Source organism: Natator depressus, chromosome 5 (genome assembly GCF_965152275.1).
Source record: "Natator depressus isolate rNatDep1 chromosome 5, rNatDep2.hap1, whole genome shotgun sequence".
Lineage (NCBI taxonomy): Eukaryota > Metazoa > Chordata > Testudines > Cheloniidae > Natator > Natator depressus.
In genome coordinates, this window is record NC_134238.1 from 79,191,452 (window position 1) to 79,211,374 (window position 19,923).

Genomic DNA, 19,923 nt, shown 5'->3' on the forward strand with positions numbered 1-19,923 from the left:
GAGTTAAAATGATGTGACAAGGAATTTTTAAATAATTAAAAGGGAAACATTTAAAGTTTAGATTCCAAGCCATCCAACTGTACACCTGTGCCTTGTGATCTTATTGCTGTTACCCTCAATCTTCTTTCCCTACTGATGTCTATTGCTCTTGCTGTGTTTTGTTTTTAGTTAAAGTTACTCAGAAAATGCTAATATATTTTCTGCGAAAAACTTCACATAAAATTAAAAATTTTGGCTTTCTTTGGAATATTTAATAGAATTTTACAATAATATGAAAATTGAAACATTTTTTAGTTTTTGTCCCCTCCTCCACTTTTCTCCTCCCTCCTTTTCTACTTGAAAAGAGTGTATCTGATGGAAACCCAAATGAACTTTTTTTTGGTTCTCATTTTTTGACCAAAACAAAAATGTTGCATTACTTTTTTCATTTTGGCAAAACATACTCTGTGTTTAAGGCTAAAAACGAATCTGGCTTTTTCTAGAAGAGCATAAGCACCATGATACAAGATCCCATTAGTCTCCTCACTTCTTTCCAATCCCCTTCTCTTCTTCTTCTTCTCCACACAGCTGCAGTCCCAAGTCTAACATTTAGATTCTGTTTGTAAACAGGGCACAGTCTGTGGTCAGCCTTGTCCAGAGGGTCGTTATGGAAAGAACTGCTCCCAAGAGTGTCAATGCCACAATGGAGGGACATGTGACTCAGCAACAGGACAATGTCACTGCAGTCCAGGTTACACAGGGGAACGGTAAGTAAAACTCACTTCTACCAAATTGTACCAAGGATTTTACGGCAAAAGGAAAAACTAGGAAGCAGGTGGAAGCATATTATCAGTGATATAATGCAAAGTGTTTTATAGATTTGTCAGTTATGTCACCAAATGATAATGAATCAAAAGTAAAGGTGGCAGTTCAATTCTTGAAAGACGTTTTAGTCCCTGTGAGAAATGGTTTAGTTTAAGGACTCTCGTACTGTGGCCTGTGTACCCCCAGTAATGTACAGGCCCCTTACTGAGGGGTCTGCAGAATGAGATAGTTTGAGAACCAAGAATGGGGTGAGATGGATCAATGGTGGCTATAGGATGAGGTAGCTGAAGAAGCATTGATCCATTTGGTCTCTGAACTGGGCTACCAGCTGTCTTTTTTTCAAAGCATTTTTATTCAAAAGAAGAAATTAATCTTTTTCTTTGCCTAGCTGCTGTTAAAATGTCCCTCAAATGTGTTTCATAGCAAAAGTGAACATAATAACATTTTTCCCTTATAGAGGGGTAGAAAGTGCTGAAAGAAGCACCTTCCTGCGTACCTTTTAAACAGTACACAACCCAGTTGCTGAAGTCCACAGTAACTTAATCCCTGGGGTTAGTCCACAGCATTTCTGCCAACAATGATACGTACAATCACCACATTCCACATGCAATTCCAGTGCAGGCATCCACAGGATGTGGGCATAACCCAACCAACCATAAAAAACATAAACAACCCCAAAGAAGAAAAACAGCCAATCCAGAGCTATTAGTGTTGCCAAAATTAAATGTTTGCCTCTGTGAAGGAACACTGGAGATTGTGTTACATGCATTTAAACAGACACAGGCAAATCAGAATGAAAGCACAAATCGCCTTCTTGAGAGACAGGATGATATACACGAGAATCTCCATGCTGCATACGTGTTTCTAAAGACAGTTGTGGCTTCTGTTTTTCTCAGTTGAGATTCAAATTTTGCTGTAATATTAAATACATTACAAATCAGAAACAATTATAGGTCACACTGTGTCTATTCCTTGCAGAAGTTTGAGGTGCAAAGAGCCTTCCATCTTTTGCCCTCCTGCATAGGGTCCAGGCACAGCTGTAATCCCTGTGCTTACCAACATGCTGGGACTATTCCCTGCTAGGGTGCTACTTATCTCACCATGGTATGGATGAGTCAGAAGGCCATGGTCCCATTGGCTACTCCACAGCAGTTGACCAGCTATGGAGGGACTTGCTCTGTCCCTCCCTCCCCAAGGGGGGGTGTGTGTGTGTGTGTGTGTGTGTGTGTGTGTGTGTTTGTGTGTAATGGCTGTGTTCCTACTCACAGGATGGTGTGAACAGGTGTTAGACTACTCCCTATTTCAATTTATAACTTCAAGAACCTTCTTCTGATTCTTCAGTGTGGTAGTTGCACTAACTTAGACTCCCTCACACTCACTTATACACCAGCAAATGTATGTCAGTATGTCTAATGGAGTCTAAGTGAGTGTAATGAGATCTAATTAAATTCAAGGAAGTCCAGTTTATGCCACCTTATCTGTCATTTATGAACACAGCCCACTGGGTATTCATTGATACTAGTCTTCATTAGAGGACAGAAGAGGTTTTTTCCTAAACAAATATCTCGATGAGAATGCAATTTTTAAAAAATTGCAGTGTGAAATTTGGTCTAATATTGTTGGATTTCTTTATCACCATTTTGCAAAATTTCTCCTTTAACTTTTTTTGCACAACCCCAGTGAGTAAACATGTAGGTGGGATTTTCTCCCAGCATTGGCCTAATGACTCTTCTATTAATGTCAACAGAAGCATTAGGTCATCACTAAGCATTTTTGAAAATCCCACCATCAGTGCTCATGAAACTGAGGGACTAACAGCACTGTCTTGAGCTAGGCATAGGGTGGGCAGGAGCTGAACATGTTTCCCCCACTTAGCTCTGTTAAGAACCTCTCTTCTGCTCTGAAGTGCCCCATTTGTAAGCAGAGTTTGCCAATCATACAAAGATTGTGAGGTACACAAGAGGACCAGAATGAGACCTCCAAGAAGACTATTTTTTCATGTACTGGGGAAGAGAATTGGTTCCTTCTTCAATAGGCAGAAAAACAGTATTAACTCTTGGCCAAATCTTCAAGTTCTCAAGCTAAATCTCTCATTTAGCCAAATCCTGGAAGGTGCTGTGCATCTGGAACTCCCATGGGTATATAACACTTCTCATGACTTGAGTGTCAGTGTGGCCTGAGTAAGGATTTCAGAATTTGGCCCTATTTATCTATCTGTCTTTCTGTTTCTCTGTGTACATTTGTATGGACCAGTCAATACATCGTGTAATTTGTATAGGGCCTGTATCAATAAATATTCTCTGATCTTCTCTGGCATGTAAAGCTGTGAAACACTCCACATCCTGGCTCTGTGCATGGTAACCTGTTCAGTGGGAAGGTCAATCTGCTGTGAAATGCATCATAAAATCTTTAGGGCTTTTAATAAGGTGGTGGTGTCATTTTGCTTTTTAACAGTTCAGTCATAAAACACAGAGAAGCACAAACTGAAAACATGAAGCTGAGATCATATATTTTTTCTAAAAAACCCCAAGTGAAATGTCTATTAAAAAGTACATCAGGAAAATGGGTTATATGTTTTAGAATGATCAAACAGGAAACTGGCTTTTCAGTATTTGTGCTAGACAGCGAGATGTACAGAGTCATCTTCAAAACAAAGAAAGTCTTTTTACAAAACGTGTCAAAAATTCAACAGATTTTTACTCTTGGAAAAATCTGTTAATTTTTCCTCAAGAGCTACATGAAAGAAAGTCTGATGGAGGCTTTAGAAAAGTAATCTCTTGATCAGAAATTGATTTTCTGTCTTTATCATGCTGCTACATAAATGAAGCAAAGGAAAAAAAGGCTCATAATTTTTTACTATCTTCTGTGGGATAATTTCAAGCCTCCTCTGACATGTATGTGTGAAAAGGAGTAGGCAAGTGGGTTGTTGTTTTGTGCCCACTCCCAACTACCACTGAATCTGTGGATGTTCTCTGTACCACAGTTTTCTCTCTCTCCATTTGTCTGATCTGTTTAGACTGTAATCTGTTCAGGACAGGGTCTGCCTCCCACTATAGGTCTGTACAGTCCCTTAGCAAAATGGGTCTTCTAGGCACTACTATAAAATGAATAACTGGAGCCATGAAAAAGGTTTGCATGTCAGAGTGGTTTCTGTGTTTTAGCACTTTGGTCCCTTCTGTAGTTTCCCTGCTGGGATTAATCCTAATTTTGATTTCATTTCGGAAGTCCATTCAGGGATACTTTTAACATTAGGGTTAATTAAAGACCAGTTTAATTATTTTCCCTCAGATGGAAAGTCAGGTTTGTCTTAATGACATAAAAAATGAATTGACCCAAACTGCTCTTTCTGAATTGGAATTGGAAGGAGTTTTGGTATTTACCAATTCCTTACTTTGCGGTCAGGGCTGTCTTTAAGGCAGAGTCGTGAAGATGGAAATTATTCCTGGCGCAATTCCAAGAGGCATTGTGTTTGAAGCAGAGAATGTCCAGATTTAAGGCTACTGTGCCCAGGGGGCTCTCTCTTGTTCCAAACTGGGAAAGGCAAAGGACATAGTTTTGGGGAGGCCAGAAGAGAAGTCTGAGGCTGTGGATCTAGTGACTGGAAACCTCTACATCTGGGCGCTACTGTTGCTATTCCAGCCCTCGGGCTGTAAAAATGGCCCAGGAGAGGATGCATTGCAATTTGAAACCCAACCTCCAATTTCGGGGGTACATGATGCCATGGCCTGACACGGAGGACACTTGAGGTGGGGGCTACTCTATCACACAATACTTGTAGCTTTCTATTTCAAACTGAATTGAAATCATACCAAGTGCCATATTTTGTGCTGCTTGAATCCTTGAAAGGTAGGATTTTATTCACCCACCTTGTCTTTCATCTCGTAGAAGATTCCGAGCAATCAGCATTAGGTGCTGTATACCTGGAAGCCAGAAGGCAAAGAATAATGAAAGGCAAAGGATATATATGGGCAGACTCCACGCTACTACAACCTGTCAATATTCTTTGCCTACTCTCTTGCTTCCTGGCATAATTGTGATTGTCTGAAATCATCTGCAGGAAGGGAGGAGATGAGGGAGTCTGACAAACAGAATTACTGGTGATGAGTAATTTCCCCTGGTTTTAATGTGGGTTCAGTGTTGTACATATCGGAAACCTAGAAAAGTTAATGTGACTGAATTACAGGGAACTGTTAGTGGTCTCCGTATATATATTTTATCATATGTTGGTAGAGCACTAGTGTTGTGTGGAAAACATCTATAGCAGCTGGTCCTAACTCAGATTTTTTTCTCTAACCTTCAATTATCTCCTTACAATCAGCTTATGTTCTAAAGAGCAAACACTGTTGGGCATAAACTTTTTGCTTTATTCTTATGTCAGCTGTTGCAGGAAAAATAACAACCTGTATGCAAGCCTTATTGATCTTTCAGGGCCTGATCCTGCCACGGGAGCTGAATGCCTCTCATTCTCACTGAAATCACTGCACAAGTTCAGCCCCTTTGTGTTCTTGTGGGAGTAAGTTGTTAAATCATGTCCAATTGCACTTCACAAATCCCAGTGGCTACAGAATTTATAAGAGAGCCTTTAGAAATCTGCCCTGTTTTGTTTTTAAAGAATAAATTGCTTCATATTAAATGAAACACAACAGCAACGGGGGAACTAAGAGAGGGTCACAATGAATGCTGTGAAAGTGTGACTAAACCTTTTTCTATCCTCATATTTGCATAATGGATCATTTCAACTCCAAAACTGAGATGGCTCTGTTCCCTCACATCTTCAGAATCATAAAAAAACATGTAACACATCCAGTGCAAACCCATGTTAAAAAGAAGTTAACAGGTGTTTGGGTGACAAGTCCTACAGTAGTGGGACAACTCCATACAGATGGGTTTTTACAGCTTAATTGTTGATCTAAATAGAAACTGCAGACTTCACCAATCTCTTTGCATTTATCCTAATCTATTATTAAACATTCTTTTGCATAAATTTACAGACCATTGTTGGGTTTTTTCTCTTGAATGTTTATTTTTAATACAATTGAATTTTTTATCTTTTTCCTTTGCTAGGCTGACAATTTCTTTAAAATGAAACACTGGCCCAGATCCCTAGCACTGTATTTTTAATGACTTGACAGCATGAAAAATGCCTGCTACACTGACTTCCCATTTACATTACTTCACTTGAGTCCCTAGAGGAATGTTTCTGTCTCTCCAAATATTGCATACCATGCTCCAGGAAACTACATCTCTCTCCTCAGTATCTAGCTAAACCATTCAGGAAGAAACTTAACCTGAGAGATTAGTTAGTATAAGTTCCTTCTTGGGAGAAATGATTAATTCTTCTCCTTCTCAGCCTTTCTCCACTGGAGAAAATAACATTTTTTGCAATTGCTTGCCATTTGGCAATCTCTTTCCTGCTAGGGGACAGTATCATCCCCTTCATCAACATGTTGAATTTGTGTAAAGCAGAATTAGGATTTCCAGTGACTGGCAACAGTTTCCACAGCTAAAACCCAAGGAGAAATACTATCTATTTAATAAAAGTTCACCGTGCTTCAGAAGCAATAAGTCTTAAGGCTTCTTTAGAGGTAGGATGTCAAGCCTACTTCTAAAGACAGAGCCATACTCCCACATTTTGACACTATTGAATCATATTCACAATCACTTCTATACAATTAATTCCAAATTGCTTTACTATTTTGTGTTTATTATTCATATTTAATACAAAAAACTATATTAAAAGTAGGTAGGAAAGTCAAGTGCTCAAAAATTCTGAAATGCTTGTGAAACTTTAGTTTTACCCATTTGTACATTAATATAGTCTTGCCCGTCATCACATAGGAAACCTGGGACAGAGCAAAGGAGGGAATCTAGATCTCCAAAATCCCAGTCCAGAAGCATTAAACACAAGCGACCTGGCTTTCTCTTCTTGCAACTTACTGATTCATTCCTTGTCCATCCTGTGCACTGAATGAGGCAGGGGTCCTATAGAACAAATACTGTGTGACTGTGTAACTAAAGTCAGGTTTCAGAGTAGCAGCCGTGTTAGTCTGTATCTGTAAAAAGAAAAGGAGTACTTGTGGCACCTTAGAGACTAACCAATTTATTTGAGCATAAGCTTTCGTGAGCTACAGCTCACTTCATCGGATACATACAGTGGAAAATATAGTGGGGAGATTTTATATACACAGAGAACATGAAACAATGGGTGTTACTATACAGACTGTAACAAGAGTGATCAGGAAAGGTGAGCTATTACCAGCAGGAGAGTGTGGGGGGGGAACCTTTTGTATATACCATCATGTGCCAGCAATGCCCCTCTGCCATGTACATTGGCCAAACTGGGCAGTTTCTACGTAAAAGAATAAATGGACACAAATCAGACGTCAAGAATTCTAACATTCAAAAACCAGTCGGAGAACACTTCAATCTCTTTGGTCACTCGATTACAGACCTAAAAGTGGCAATTCTTCAACAAAAAAAACTTCAAAAACAGACTCCAACGAGAGACTGCTGAATTGGAATTAATTTGCAAACTGGATACAATTAATTTAGGCTTGAATAAAGACTGGGAGTAGATGTGTCATTACACAAAGTAAAACTATTTCCCCTTGTTTATTTCCCCTCCTACTGTTCTTGTCAACTGCTGGAAATGGCCCACCTTGATTATCACTACAAAAGGTCCCCCCCCTTCCCCGGCGCTCTCCTGCTGGTAATAGCTCACCTTCCTGATAACTCTTGTTACAGTCTGAATGGTAACACCCATTGTTTCATGTTCTCTGGGTATATAAAATCTCCCCACTATATTTTCCACTGTATGTTTCCAATGAAGTGAGCTGTAGCTCATGAAAGCTTATGCTCTGATAAATTTTTTAGTCTCTAAGGTGCCACAAGTACTCCTTTTCTTTTTAACTAAAGTCAGTATCATAATGCATACTCACACTGGGGATGAATTGACTTTTGCTTTACGTTTCTTAACTTTTGAGTGTTTGACATTGCAGCCATAATGGGTGAGATCCTTGCTCTGGCCTCTTTATTCTGCAGAAAAGGGCCAGAGTGGCATAAAGGGGCCCCCAAAGACCCATATTCAGCTGGGTGTGGATTTCCCCTGATGCAAGCACTGTGGAAGACAGCTGTGTGGCTGCCTTCCAAGGACCCCTTCATAAGTCCTGTTGTAATGTGTGTGGGCAGAGTGCAGAGATACCAGGCAGCGCTGCAGTCCTTAGGGAAACCCAAGGATCCTGTTGTAATTTAGACAGGCCTGCTGGGGGTCTCGCTACCCACTGGAGCAGCCCAGGATCCGTGGACACACAAAGGTGGCTTAAAGCTACCCTTTTCTCAGGCTGCCAGTTCTGCGCTGTGCTTGTTAGAGCACAGAATCCCACTCAATCTTCTTCTAACATACGTTTTTGAATGTCATTGCTAAGATTTTTAAAAAACAAACTGAAAAACCATGTGGAACTATATTACATTCCTGGTCTGCAGCCCTCATGGGTCATCAGCTAGGTACAAAATCAGGAGCTTTAGATCACAGCACAGATGACTACTTGAGCTACAGAAGTAACTGGTAGTGTCAATACGTTGTCACCCCCTGTGTGAACTAGCCATTAATAGAGGTGGGGTGTGTGTGTGTGTTTGTGTATGTGAGAGAGACATATTTAACATTGTAAAAACTATTTTCCCTAACTTTTGTACTCAGAAACAAACAAAATGTTTTTGCTGAAACTTTCCAAAAAACATTTAGTCTGAGGCAGATGAGCATGTAAAAATTAAAATTTGGCCATTGAAAACAGGAGCTTATAGTGCAAAGTATTAGGCAACCTTAAATAGAGGCAAAATTACTAGCTCCACCTATAATGATTTTAAGAATTCTATCTAGAGAAAACTCTAGAGAAACTAAGATACATTTTTATATTGATTCTCCAAAAATGTTTTAAATTTAAGGCAAGTAAACCTAATATTTCTGACTTTCACAGATGCCAGGATGAATGCCCAGTGGGGACGTATGGAGTGCAATGTGCAAAGACCTGTCAGTGCATGAATGGAGGGAAATGCTATCATATTAGTGGCGCATGTCTCTGTGATCCAGGGTATACAGGAGAACACTGTGAAACAAGGCTTTGCTCTGAGGGAGTCTATGGTCTCAAGTGTGACAAAAAGTGCCCCTGTCACTTGCAGAACACGCACAGGTATGTTGTTATATCTTTTAGCAGATTTTCTCCATGTGGAACGTTTAACCAAGAATGTAAATTATAAGGAAATAAGTTCCTTAGGTTTCCAGGAAAAGTGAATCAGCTAAGAGTCACAAAGCTCAGAGAGAGAGAGATTGTTTAATGTTTTTATAATCCTAGCAAGAAACTCAATAACAAGCAGAGCAAGAACTGCAGATTTTTTTTGTTTTGTTTTGGCTTACAGCTTTATTTGATTTCTTTAAATAGCAATCGATAATCAGATTTTAAGATGAATATCAAGATTTATTGACACAAGAGATAAATATTGACCTGGTCTTGGCCTTTGTCTATATTTACCACATATAAAAATAAATCTTTATATTTTTCACCATATGAGGTCAATAGACTTGCTTCTTCTTTCACTTACACTGGGGTACTATTTATTAAAAGTATCACCAATCAAGTAAATGGAAATACACCATCCCGTACACATAAAACTGATGGGAGTGGAGAATCAGGCCAAATATATATATATTGTGGGGAGAAAGCATGCTGATTGTTTTAATGAGATATATCTGGCATTCTCATCATTGTGACTGATTTACATTTCTCCATACCTGTGTAGTATTGAGTCAGAGGAGCTAAACAATAGAAACACACTAACTCATTGCGTGACTCTTTTCAGGCAATCATGAGCCAAATATTTTTGCATTGTATGTGTATTTACAGGACCCACAAAGCCTTAACATGTTGTAATAAAAATCTATAAACCAGAAATTCTGAGATAATCCCTGGGGATACTAGGAGAGGGATGGGAGTTAAAACAAGATAACATACAATCAAAATATAATTCTCATGACAAGGCTTATCTTCTTATAAAGCACACCTGGCTATATGAAATACTCCAATAATTTTGCATTCAGTCACTCATAATGCCATTAATAATACACAAGATGTCAGATAAGTTTTCTCTACATATGCCAAATGTTTTTCTGTCACAGATTGCTGTGTTAAAACTATTTGCAGAAATGATGCACTCTTACACAGAACAATGTTGTGTTTTGTATCAGAGATGCACATTTTTTATACATAAAAATAAAGCCTTTGTTCAGAATTTAGAAGTGACATTAAAGTGCACTTGGACATTAATGAAAAAATCTCCTTTTAAATATCTCTGTTTGTGTAACCCTGTGAGAGGGCGGTGTGAAAAATAAATTCTTGGATTGCTTAAATTGTTCAGCATAACTTCTGTTGACAAGCCATGTAAGAGAGGGCTGCATTTCTCTCATATTTCACTTATGTATTTGTGTGTTGGTGTACTTGTACTTCTGTTTATCCCATCTACTTGAAATGTGATTTGAAATAATACTGTTTGGACAGGATGTGAAATCCAGTAAATTATGGGTTGGGGAGAGAATTTAGGAGTAAGAAAAACCATAATCCCTCCCCATTTCCCTACACCTTGTCTGGCACTCAAAACAGCAGTATTTGGCCCTAATAGCACTATGTGTATAAATTATCGTTAGCCAGTTTTCTGCAATTTTAACTGAAGACGACTGTAGAAGTTTAGCTTGACAGGAAAGTATTGCATTGTATAGCATTTCTGATATTTCAAGGATTACTTCTGATTTGTGTTCAACACAGCTGTTCCTTCATTTATACCTCTGGAAGACAGCTTGTGGTCAAATCAAATCACAAATGTTCAAACGTAAACAGCAGCATATGGCTGATCTTTTTTTGAGCATTTTCCCCTCTGTATGACAAATCAAATGGAACTTAGCACTGTTGTGGGTGTGGGAGCATGTGTGTCTGTAAGTGCATGTTACAGTTGAGCAGAGAAAAGTGAGGGGAGGGAAGCAAAAATTCACAGGCTTCACAAGACGTTTTTATATATTTTTTCTTCCTTCGTGCTGGAGGGTGATTAAGACCACCAACTAGTAGCAATCAGATAACTTATGAATAATAATCGGAAAAACACAGGCTCCACTAAGGATACTTTCCTTCCACTTTTGATGATATAGTTGTTTCTGGCTATCTTCTGTGACTAAATGCCAGCCTGGTGGGAAAGAACTTACTCTCACATAAACACATCAGGGAATGTCTATGTAGAGCTGATTGGGACTTTTTCCATTAAATGTTTTTTGTCAAAACGGAAGCTTTTCATGGAAATGCGTCCAGTTCAGAGGGAAGATCTCTGAGGTCCAGGAGGGAATTTTGGAGAAAGAGAGAATAATTAATGCATCCCAGTATAGCTAATAGTCCAGTGGTTAGGGCACTGAGCTGGGAAGTAGGAGACCTAGGTTCAAGTCTCTACTTGGCCCTGACAATCATGCTACAGAGTCAGTCTCTTTCTCTGGCTCATAGGCTGGGGGAGGCTGTGCAGGGAGGCTGGTTTGGCCCACCCATGCTCTGCCCCCAGAGTCCCCCCGCACTTTGTCCTGGCTCGGGGTGGCTGGCACTGGGGCTGCACTGCCTGCCTGGCACTTGGACCGTGCCACCTGGTGGTCGGGGTGGCTGCCCAGAACTGGGGCTGTTGGCCATGGTGAGGGTGCTCTGGGCTTGAGTGGTAGTGGAAGGCGAGGGGTGGGGCTTTGGGCAGAAGGGGAGGGGCCGGGGGCTAGCCTCCCCCAAAAGCTGGGTCAGCAGCCGCCCATGCTCTGGCACAATGAATATTTAACTATACAAAGTGGGACAGCTTAAACAGGAGAGAAAGAGTGACTGACTCTATTGCCCAGGGGTTAGGGTACTTGCTGTTGATGGACAAAGATCAAGCGTCCATGCTGATTGTTTTAGATACATCAGCTGCCTTGAATGATACTGACCACATGATATTGTTGACATGCCTACTGACCCTGGCGGGGATGAAGTTGTATTTGAGTTACTTTGTTCTCTTCTGTCCTAGATGGCTCCAAGGGTAGTACTGGGAGACCGCCCATCTACTCCAAGGGCTCTCTCATGGAATGTTTTATTCTACTCCCTCTCATCAATATGTCTGTGAAGTAGTTTGGGCTGCAGTGTCAGCCATATGCAGATGATGTGCAGCACGTCTCTCTGCTCTTAGACCAAATGATGCTACTGATCAGTTTTCCAGTAACTAGGCATGAATGAGAGCTAGCTGGCTAAGGCTAAACTCAGATAAGACAGAAATAAAACTAGAAGGTTACGGGAACAAGCTGAAGAATTGGTGAATGTAATATCTAGCCCTTTTAATGAGGGGGTTTGCCTGCCCTTGCTACTCAGGTTCACGAACTATGGGTCTTTGTAGATCTTCAGTTGGTTCTGGAGGTTCAAATGGCAGGAGTCAGCAAATAGTGACTTTCCATCTGCCTTTGGCAAGACAGAACTGCCTTTGGCAAGTTCTTTTGGATATGGACCTGTGCTGTGTCACTTTGAGGAAGGATTACAGCAGTCCCTCTACTTGGGTGGCATCTGATGATCATTTGGAAACTTTAGAAGGTACAGAATGGAGCTCCTCACTTACCTAGTCGTAATTCTTACAGGGAGAAAACTACACCTACTCTCCAGAGAGTGCCCTGTTTTCCAGTTCATTTCTGAATGCAGTTCAAGTTGTATTATTTTTTATCTGATAAGCTTGTCAGGGCTTTCTGTTTCATCATTGTTTCATCCTGGCAGTTGAGATCAGCTGGGACACTCAACCTGGCATGCCAAGGTCATTCTTAATAGTGGGACCTTGACTCAGGACTTATTCAATATCCTAGGTTTAATACAGCCCCAGTATGTTGCTCTTCAGGGCATATCTATTTTCTCATGCTTTTTCTGAGGCAAGAGTGGATGAGATGATGAGGGGTGGATTCAGTTTATGTGTGCTGACAGTGTTTTTAATGTTGATATTAGGTAATTTTGTATTTCTGGATGGGTTTTTTAGGGTGGAATTGTACATATAAATTGCCTAGGGAGGTTATGGAATCTCCATCATTGGAGATTTTTAAGAGCAGGTTAGACAAACACCTGTCAGGGATGGTCTAGATAATACTTAGTCCTGCCATGAGTGCAGGGGGCCGGACTAGATAACCTCTCGAGGTCCCTTCCAGTCCTATGATTCTATGATATACATAGATTTTTCATCAGACCATTTTATAAATTGAAATAAATATATGACATAAAGTGTGCCAGAAAACTGCAGGCTTAAATTACTTTATATTATTACCAAATATACTAAAATTTATTTTAGTGCTTATATAGGAAATATACATATATGTCCATAAATTGTGAACAAAAATGAACAGGAAAAAAAGCAGAAATACTTGCAGCATCTCTCAACGTCTATTCTACCTCCCTATCTTAACACACAAATCTTATTGCCAATTAAGCTAACTGCATGAGAACCATCAAAAAGCTTCAAAAGTGCTCCAGCTTCCTACATCTAATTACAAATTACAGAATACTAATTTTGGTGTCAATCAATATATGTGCGAGTATGCCTTACTAATACTCACTGGGGGGCACAGAATATCAATGCCTCTGTCTGCCTCATATGCTACACTCTTTAAAAAAGAAAAAAAGGCAGCTCAGAGGATTTATTTCCTGAAATCACTGCACCACTAATTTTCATTTTTTATATATTTATCTTATTTCTTCATGCTATGCTGCCTATTGTTGGGTGGGTTGAGAATGCTTTCCATATCGCTGAATACCTCCTGTAGTGATAAGAAATATGGGGATTATATCCAAAATGCCTCTGGAGGCATACAGAAAAGCAATTAGGTATAGGGAACTTATTTCTCAGGGAACACATTTCTGCTTCTCTTTCTACATCATGTGTTTCCTGAGGTTAACATGTATTTCATTTGAGAATATTTCTATTCCAGCCCCAATTACCTGCAGGTGTTCTAATATTTTAATATACAGACTATTCTCAGCAAACACCACATAGCCTGTTGGTGTGGCTTGATCTGTTTCCATACACACTAAATAGACCGCTCTAAACTTCTCAGTCACTATTCAGTTGAAAAGATCAGGGGCCAAATTTTCCTCTCATTTACAGCAGTTTTACACAAACTAGTCATGCCTTGTTAAAAAGAGACGTATACGTTTATTGCCACATTCCCTATTTTCACTTGCGACTATTTTAAAGATGATGATTATTAATTTTTCAACACCCAAAAGTGTTATAGGTACTTTTCATACCTTCAAATAGGAAAAAAAAACAACTCACAGTTTTATTCATGTGTACACACACACACACACGCACAAACAGCAAATGAAGGAAGTCTCGAGGCATATAAAACTTCCTTGATGTCATGGGTCATTTAATGTGTCTGGACTTAGACACATTTTTTCCAGCACACTTCAGGGGACTTTACTTCAACCAGTGCCAGAAGACTATCTTTAAACAGTCTTCCTATTGTAAATATATTTGATTTGGACATTGAGGCTTTCCTTTGGTGAGAATTAAGCAAGTGCTTTGTCTGCCAGAGTGCCACAGAGTACTCCATTGTGTCCACTTTTCCAGCACATATATCTTAGCACAGCTGATGGTGTCCATTTGTTATGAGGCAACAGCTGTCCAACTAGCCATTCAATAGAACTGCTGTTTCAGGTAGAGACAGCTGGTCTATCACCAGGTATGTACAGTGTAGACTAGACACTTTCTAAAAGGTCACTGAGTTTGACAGTGCCTCTGACTTCTCCCTGTGAAAGTGATTTGGTGTAATTTCTTGGAAAGAAGCCAGTTGTACACTTCTCAACCACAGCTTTAAAGAGAGGAGCATTCATATTACTCCTTGAATGTTGCGTTATTAAAGAAACTCATCATCTTTCTCAGACAAAAGGATTATATTTCTAAATGGGCTTTGTAAGAAAATAAGATGCTGATTTTAACCATTATTTGAAAAATAATGATGTTTTAGTTACAGCTAAATTACCAAGAAGCATAGATGGAAGCTTGAATTTTTCACCATTTAAATATTTTTAATGTCATGAAATTTATGGTCATGAAGGGTAACTGTAGTGTACGTAGAGTTTTTTTTTTTGACACAGAAATGGAAAAGATAGATCTTTTATTTTCAAACTAAATAAACACATAGATTTGTAAGTATGTGTCTTTATGTTGTATTATGTTACATTATACTAATTGTGTGTGTGTTGTGTATGTTTAGTTTGGGGAAAATATATATCTTTATACACAGTATATGAAATCCTTTAAACAACATATCTGTAACAGCATGTCGTTCTCTGAAAAAAAAATACATTGGGATCTTGGTGTCATATTTAGTCCCAAATTATTTATTCCTTTCATCTTCTTCTGCCAGCTGCCACCCTATGTCTGGAGAATGCTCCTGCAAGCCAGGCTGGTCTGGACTCTACTGTAATGAGACATGTTCTCCTGGATTCTATGGTGAATCTTGTCAACAGATCTGCAGCTGCCAAAATGGTGCTGACTGTGATAGTGTGACTGGAAAATGCATCTGTGCCCCTGGATTTAAGGTAAATAATTCTGAAGTTCACAGTTTATTTTTTTCTTTTCCTGCCTTCAGTTAGGGCCCAATTCAGTGAAATGCTGAGTGTACTCCTTCCTGTGAGGTTAATGGGAGGTCAAGACATTCAGCTTGTCACTTGTCGGGAGTCGCTTAGCTCCTTGTGGGACAGGCTCGTAAAGGAAAAAATTTGCATTTGGATCTCTTAAAAATAATGTAGTGATGAGAATGGAAAAGTGCTAATAAGGTATACATACCTACTACAACAGAAAGGAATTGGGGGAACTGTGACTGTTGCAGCACTAATCTGTGGATTTAAGTAACTATTTTATAGTAAAAATCTACAGTAAATACAGTTATTTCTACAAATCATGATACCTGATTTCAGTGCTTCTCACAGATGTTTGTTCTTATACAGAAATTTGACGATACTAAAAATGTAACCTTGAAGACGTATTATGGTACTTCTTTTCTTCTATCAGTAATACTGTGTATAGTAGAAAAAGTACTTTAATCAAATGATATTTTTTGGAATATTGTATATGTCCAAATTGTTTTCTATTACATTACCATTTTACATTACACTCTGCTTTTGTAAATTGCTTCTTTGTACGGTAATACTGAATATTGGGTTACCCAAGTGCTAGCAGGTATGTGACATGCTCTCCCACATCAACTAATGTAAAACAAATACTTATTGTAGATTTAAAGAGTATTAAGAGCCTTGCTTAATGCTTTCCTGTAAACCCAGGCTGACCTGATGACAGCCTAGAATGTGACATGGTCTGCACATTTTCTTATACAACAGTCAGTCTCTCAGAAAGGGTTTGGCAGTCAGTTAAATCTAGGATTAGAGAAAGTGCTGTGATATTTTATTGTTTGAACTGTCATTGATGTTTTGTCAAATAATTTTTTAATATATTTGTGTATGTTTTAGGATTCTGATTGTGCTACTCCTTGCCCTCCGGGAACCTATGGAGTAAACTGTTCTGCTGTGTGCAACTGCAAAAATCAAGCCGTCTGTTCTCCGGTGGATGGTTCTTGTACCTGCAAAGCAGGTCAGAGTGCCTAACAAATTAGTCTCCCATCTCTGTAATCAGTCATCAGTATACGTTATTTATACACATCAAAATGAGCTTCTGAAATAGAGAAGAAGAAATAAAAACAAACTTAAACTAAAAAAGAGCCAGGCACTAACTCCATAACAATGCTGGCTCCCTCCACTGCTCAGAAAGGTGACAAACCGAAAAATATCTTCTCAGAGACAATTGTGGGTAGCTTGCCTTTGCCACCACTATTCTGCTTTGTATCCACATACCCTTCACATTGCTCTCTGTGCAGGTCACACTGGAGTTGTGGATGCGGGGAGGGGCGGATCACTAGTACCCACCCCAAGCTTGGATGCTGCTCTCTTCTCTGGAGCTGCTGAGCATAAGTTGCTGTAGGTTTCCTTGTGAGTGTGTTATTTGTCAGCAGCCCTACTTGACTGTATACTTCTTTTCTACTTCCACTCCAAATCAGCATGAATCTGAACAAGCTCCAGGTCACTGCAGCCTCCATCCCACCATGGACACCTGATATTCTTCCTGCCCGTTCAACACCACTATCTATACCCCCAAAATCATCATCTCCCCTTTGGCTCCCCCACACCTTTCCAGCTCAATCCTGTGTTCTCCAATCATTCTCTGACCCAGTCTCAACACTTACCCTACTCTCCTTCTCAGCTTCACCATCATTAGTGCGAGGTACTGCTCCTTCATTCCTCAGCACGCCCACTTTATCCCCACTCAGCTGGCTCTGCCTCCATCAGTATCATCCATCCCACTTTCTTTCATAACCCTCTACTTTGCTTGGCACTTTCTCCCTGTCAAATCTTCCATGTACCACCTGCGCTCCCCAACTCACCTTCTCCCACAGCAGATGTTGGAGTCACCTTGCCTGTATACGGCAGGGATTCAGACTGTTTGCAAATTCTCCAGCCATGTGTTCTGCAGATAGAAAGGAGCATGAAAAGAACTCCATTTCCCCTCTCCCATACAAGGTTCTGCAGCCCTGCCTCATGTCTCCATGTAGTTCCTGTCCAAAGGAATATTCAAGGTGAAGGCACATGTAAGGATATTTTCTTACACACAGAGAGCCTGAGGTTGTCCCCCATCATCTGCAGGTGGAGAAAACCTTAAAAGCAGGATAACCATCTTGGCTGTGCTCCTGGATTGGTCAGGGGAAATAGACAGGCCACAGAATGCTGAGCAGGGGGATCCTGCGCCTCGTATGTGCCATGGAGCTCTCATCTAAAGTGCTTCTCTTCTTAGAAGCACAGGAAAGGGTCTTGGAGGTGTGGCAGAATCAGCAGGGAAGTGACTGGTTGATTTGCCGCTCCAGGGATTCGTAGGCCTAAATCCTCCATGTAGCAGGTGTGCTGGCATCCAAGCTACTGTTGTAATCTATGTGCTGTAATAGTGGCAGTGGGCAGATTTGGACTTGCAGCTGCTCTTTGCCAAATGGCTGGATTGGGAGGAGAATTATTGCTTTCCTCAGACCCCTGCCCAAAGGTCATTTGCTTGGGCCTCGTGAGAATTGAACAGAAGGTAGAATTTTACCCAACATAATTAATACTAAGATGAAAAAATAACTGATTTAATTGTTTTACTAAGTATTAAACAGATACTTGTCACAGCAAAAATAGTGTTTGACACAACTGCTAAATAAGGTGAGGATCATATCTACCCCTCTTGCGATGTGTTAGCCCTTTATGGTATTTCTGAAGAGCTCTGGGTGAAATCCCATTGATTTCAGTGGGACCAGGATTTTACCCTCCATTTTCAAATATTCCATGTAATTACACATATTATTTCCCCCAAATTCCTCTACATTTTTTCATTAACAACCATGTTCTTGCCCAGCCCTGGTGATGGAGCAGGGAGCAAGACAGTGAGTCTGTGAGGGGGGGAGTGGGACAGATTTGTGGGGGGTGGGTCAGAGAGAGTTTGGGGAATATGACGTACTAGAAACATTCCAAATTTTATATGATTCTTCATGGAATTGTTTACTTTAATGATGCTTGTATTACAGGAGGCAATGTAGGGAGTGAAGGGATAGAACACAAATCCTGAGAAAAGTATTGTGGGAAAATGTGTTTCCATATTTTAATTATTACAATGCAATATTTGCAACAAATATTTTTTCCTGAATTAAGCCCTAAGTTCTGCAGTAAGAAATCCAGAGCACAAGGCAGATTCATGACAACACGTGTTGTGAATAGCTTATTGATTAGATTCAGTACAGTTATTTTTACCCTCGCTTACTGTAAACAGAGTATAGAAATAGAAACGTAACTTGTGTCACTGTCGATGATAGCATATGACTACTTGGCTGCTATATCCAATAGATGTATAGTAGCATGTTTTTAAAAGCTTTCTGCTTTTCTGCTTACTTCAGTGTGTACTTCCTGAGTCATTTTTCTGACTTAATCACTGTTTGAAGCATCATTTTATAGGCATCTTCTAATTTGTACTGGGGTTATTTTTATTTTATTTTATTCAGAAGGAAGTGGGGAATCTCCTGAAGTATCTCATATCTGTCTTTGGAAAAACCCACTTCACATAATGACTTTTTCACTGATCTATTTTTTTTAACCTTGGTTTCTTCTGCCAAGACCACTGTTATGTCTGCACCATAGCTCTGTCTGCACTGACTGTAGTCTGCAAAGAGCCCATCAGAAAAACTACTAAAGAAGTAGCTATATGAGTAACTTTGTTTTTAAGAAGAACTGACCCTATTTTCTAAGGAATAAATTCTTTTTTTATGCTGTCCCTTGCAAAATTCAAAATAGTTTAGTGCATTTCAGTGAGCATTCTCAAGGTGTCCTATTTTCCCTTCAGATGTACTATTAATTGCTTTCATTTGTTGACACCCATCTATAATGTGTGCTGTGCACAGCTGTTACAGGTGCACAAGGACACCTCTGTTTGAACTTGAGCAAGGCCTCAGCTGGGAGGACTAATACTCTCTCATAGGCTACATGGTCATCCTTGCTGCTGTGCATCACTGAGAGATTCCAGAAGAGGAACCTCCCAGCAACGGAAGAGAAACATGTTCTTGTTTAATATGACACTTCATTTTTGTTGTGGCAGGTTGGCATGGTGTGGATTGTTCAATAAACTGTCCCAGTGGCACATGGGGTCTTGGCTGTAATTTAACTTGCCAGTGCCTTAATGGAGGAGCTTGCAATGCTCTGGATGGAACCTGTACCTGTGCTCCAGGTTGGAGAGGGGAAAAATGTGAACTCACTTGCCAGGTAATTAAAATTCACTCAATGATGAGCTATAGGGGTTCTGTTATAAGTGGTCTAATCCTGCAAAACTTCCAACTGAGAGTATTTCTACTGAGTACAATGGGGCTCCTCAGCTGCATATATGAATGTACAATACTTTTTTGTGCCTTCATATTGAAAATTTGACTCTAGATGTTTCACTGACTGTTTCAGAACTTGTTTAAAAGCTTAGTTAGAGCCA

General features: G+C 39.8%; 1 protein-coding gene across 1 annotated transcript in view; it reads left to right on the forward strand.

Annotated features, from left to right (window-relative positions):
• MEGF10 (multiple EGF like domains 10) overlaps window positions 1-19,923 on the forward strand; it is a 140,433-nt gene that overhangs the window by 80,215 nt on the left and 40,295 nt on the right. Inside the window, exons 8-12 of the mRNA XM_074953064.1 lie at window positions 610-746; window positions 8,778-8,990; window positions 15,245-15,419; window positions 16,347-16,467; window positions 19,543-19,706. Coding sequence (XP_074809165.1) covers window positions 610-746; window positions 8,778-8,990; window positions 15,245-15,419; window positions 16,347-16,467; window positions 19,543-19,706 — 810 coding nt within the window. The remainder of the gene's footprint in view (window positions 1-609; window positions 747-8,777; window positions 8,991-15,244; window positions 15,420-16,346; window positions 16,468-19,542; window positions 19,707-19,923) is intronic.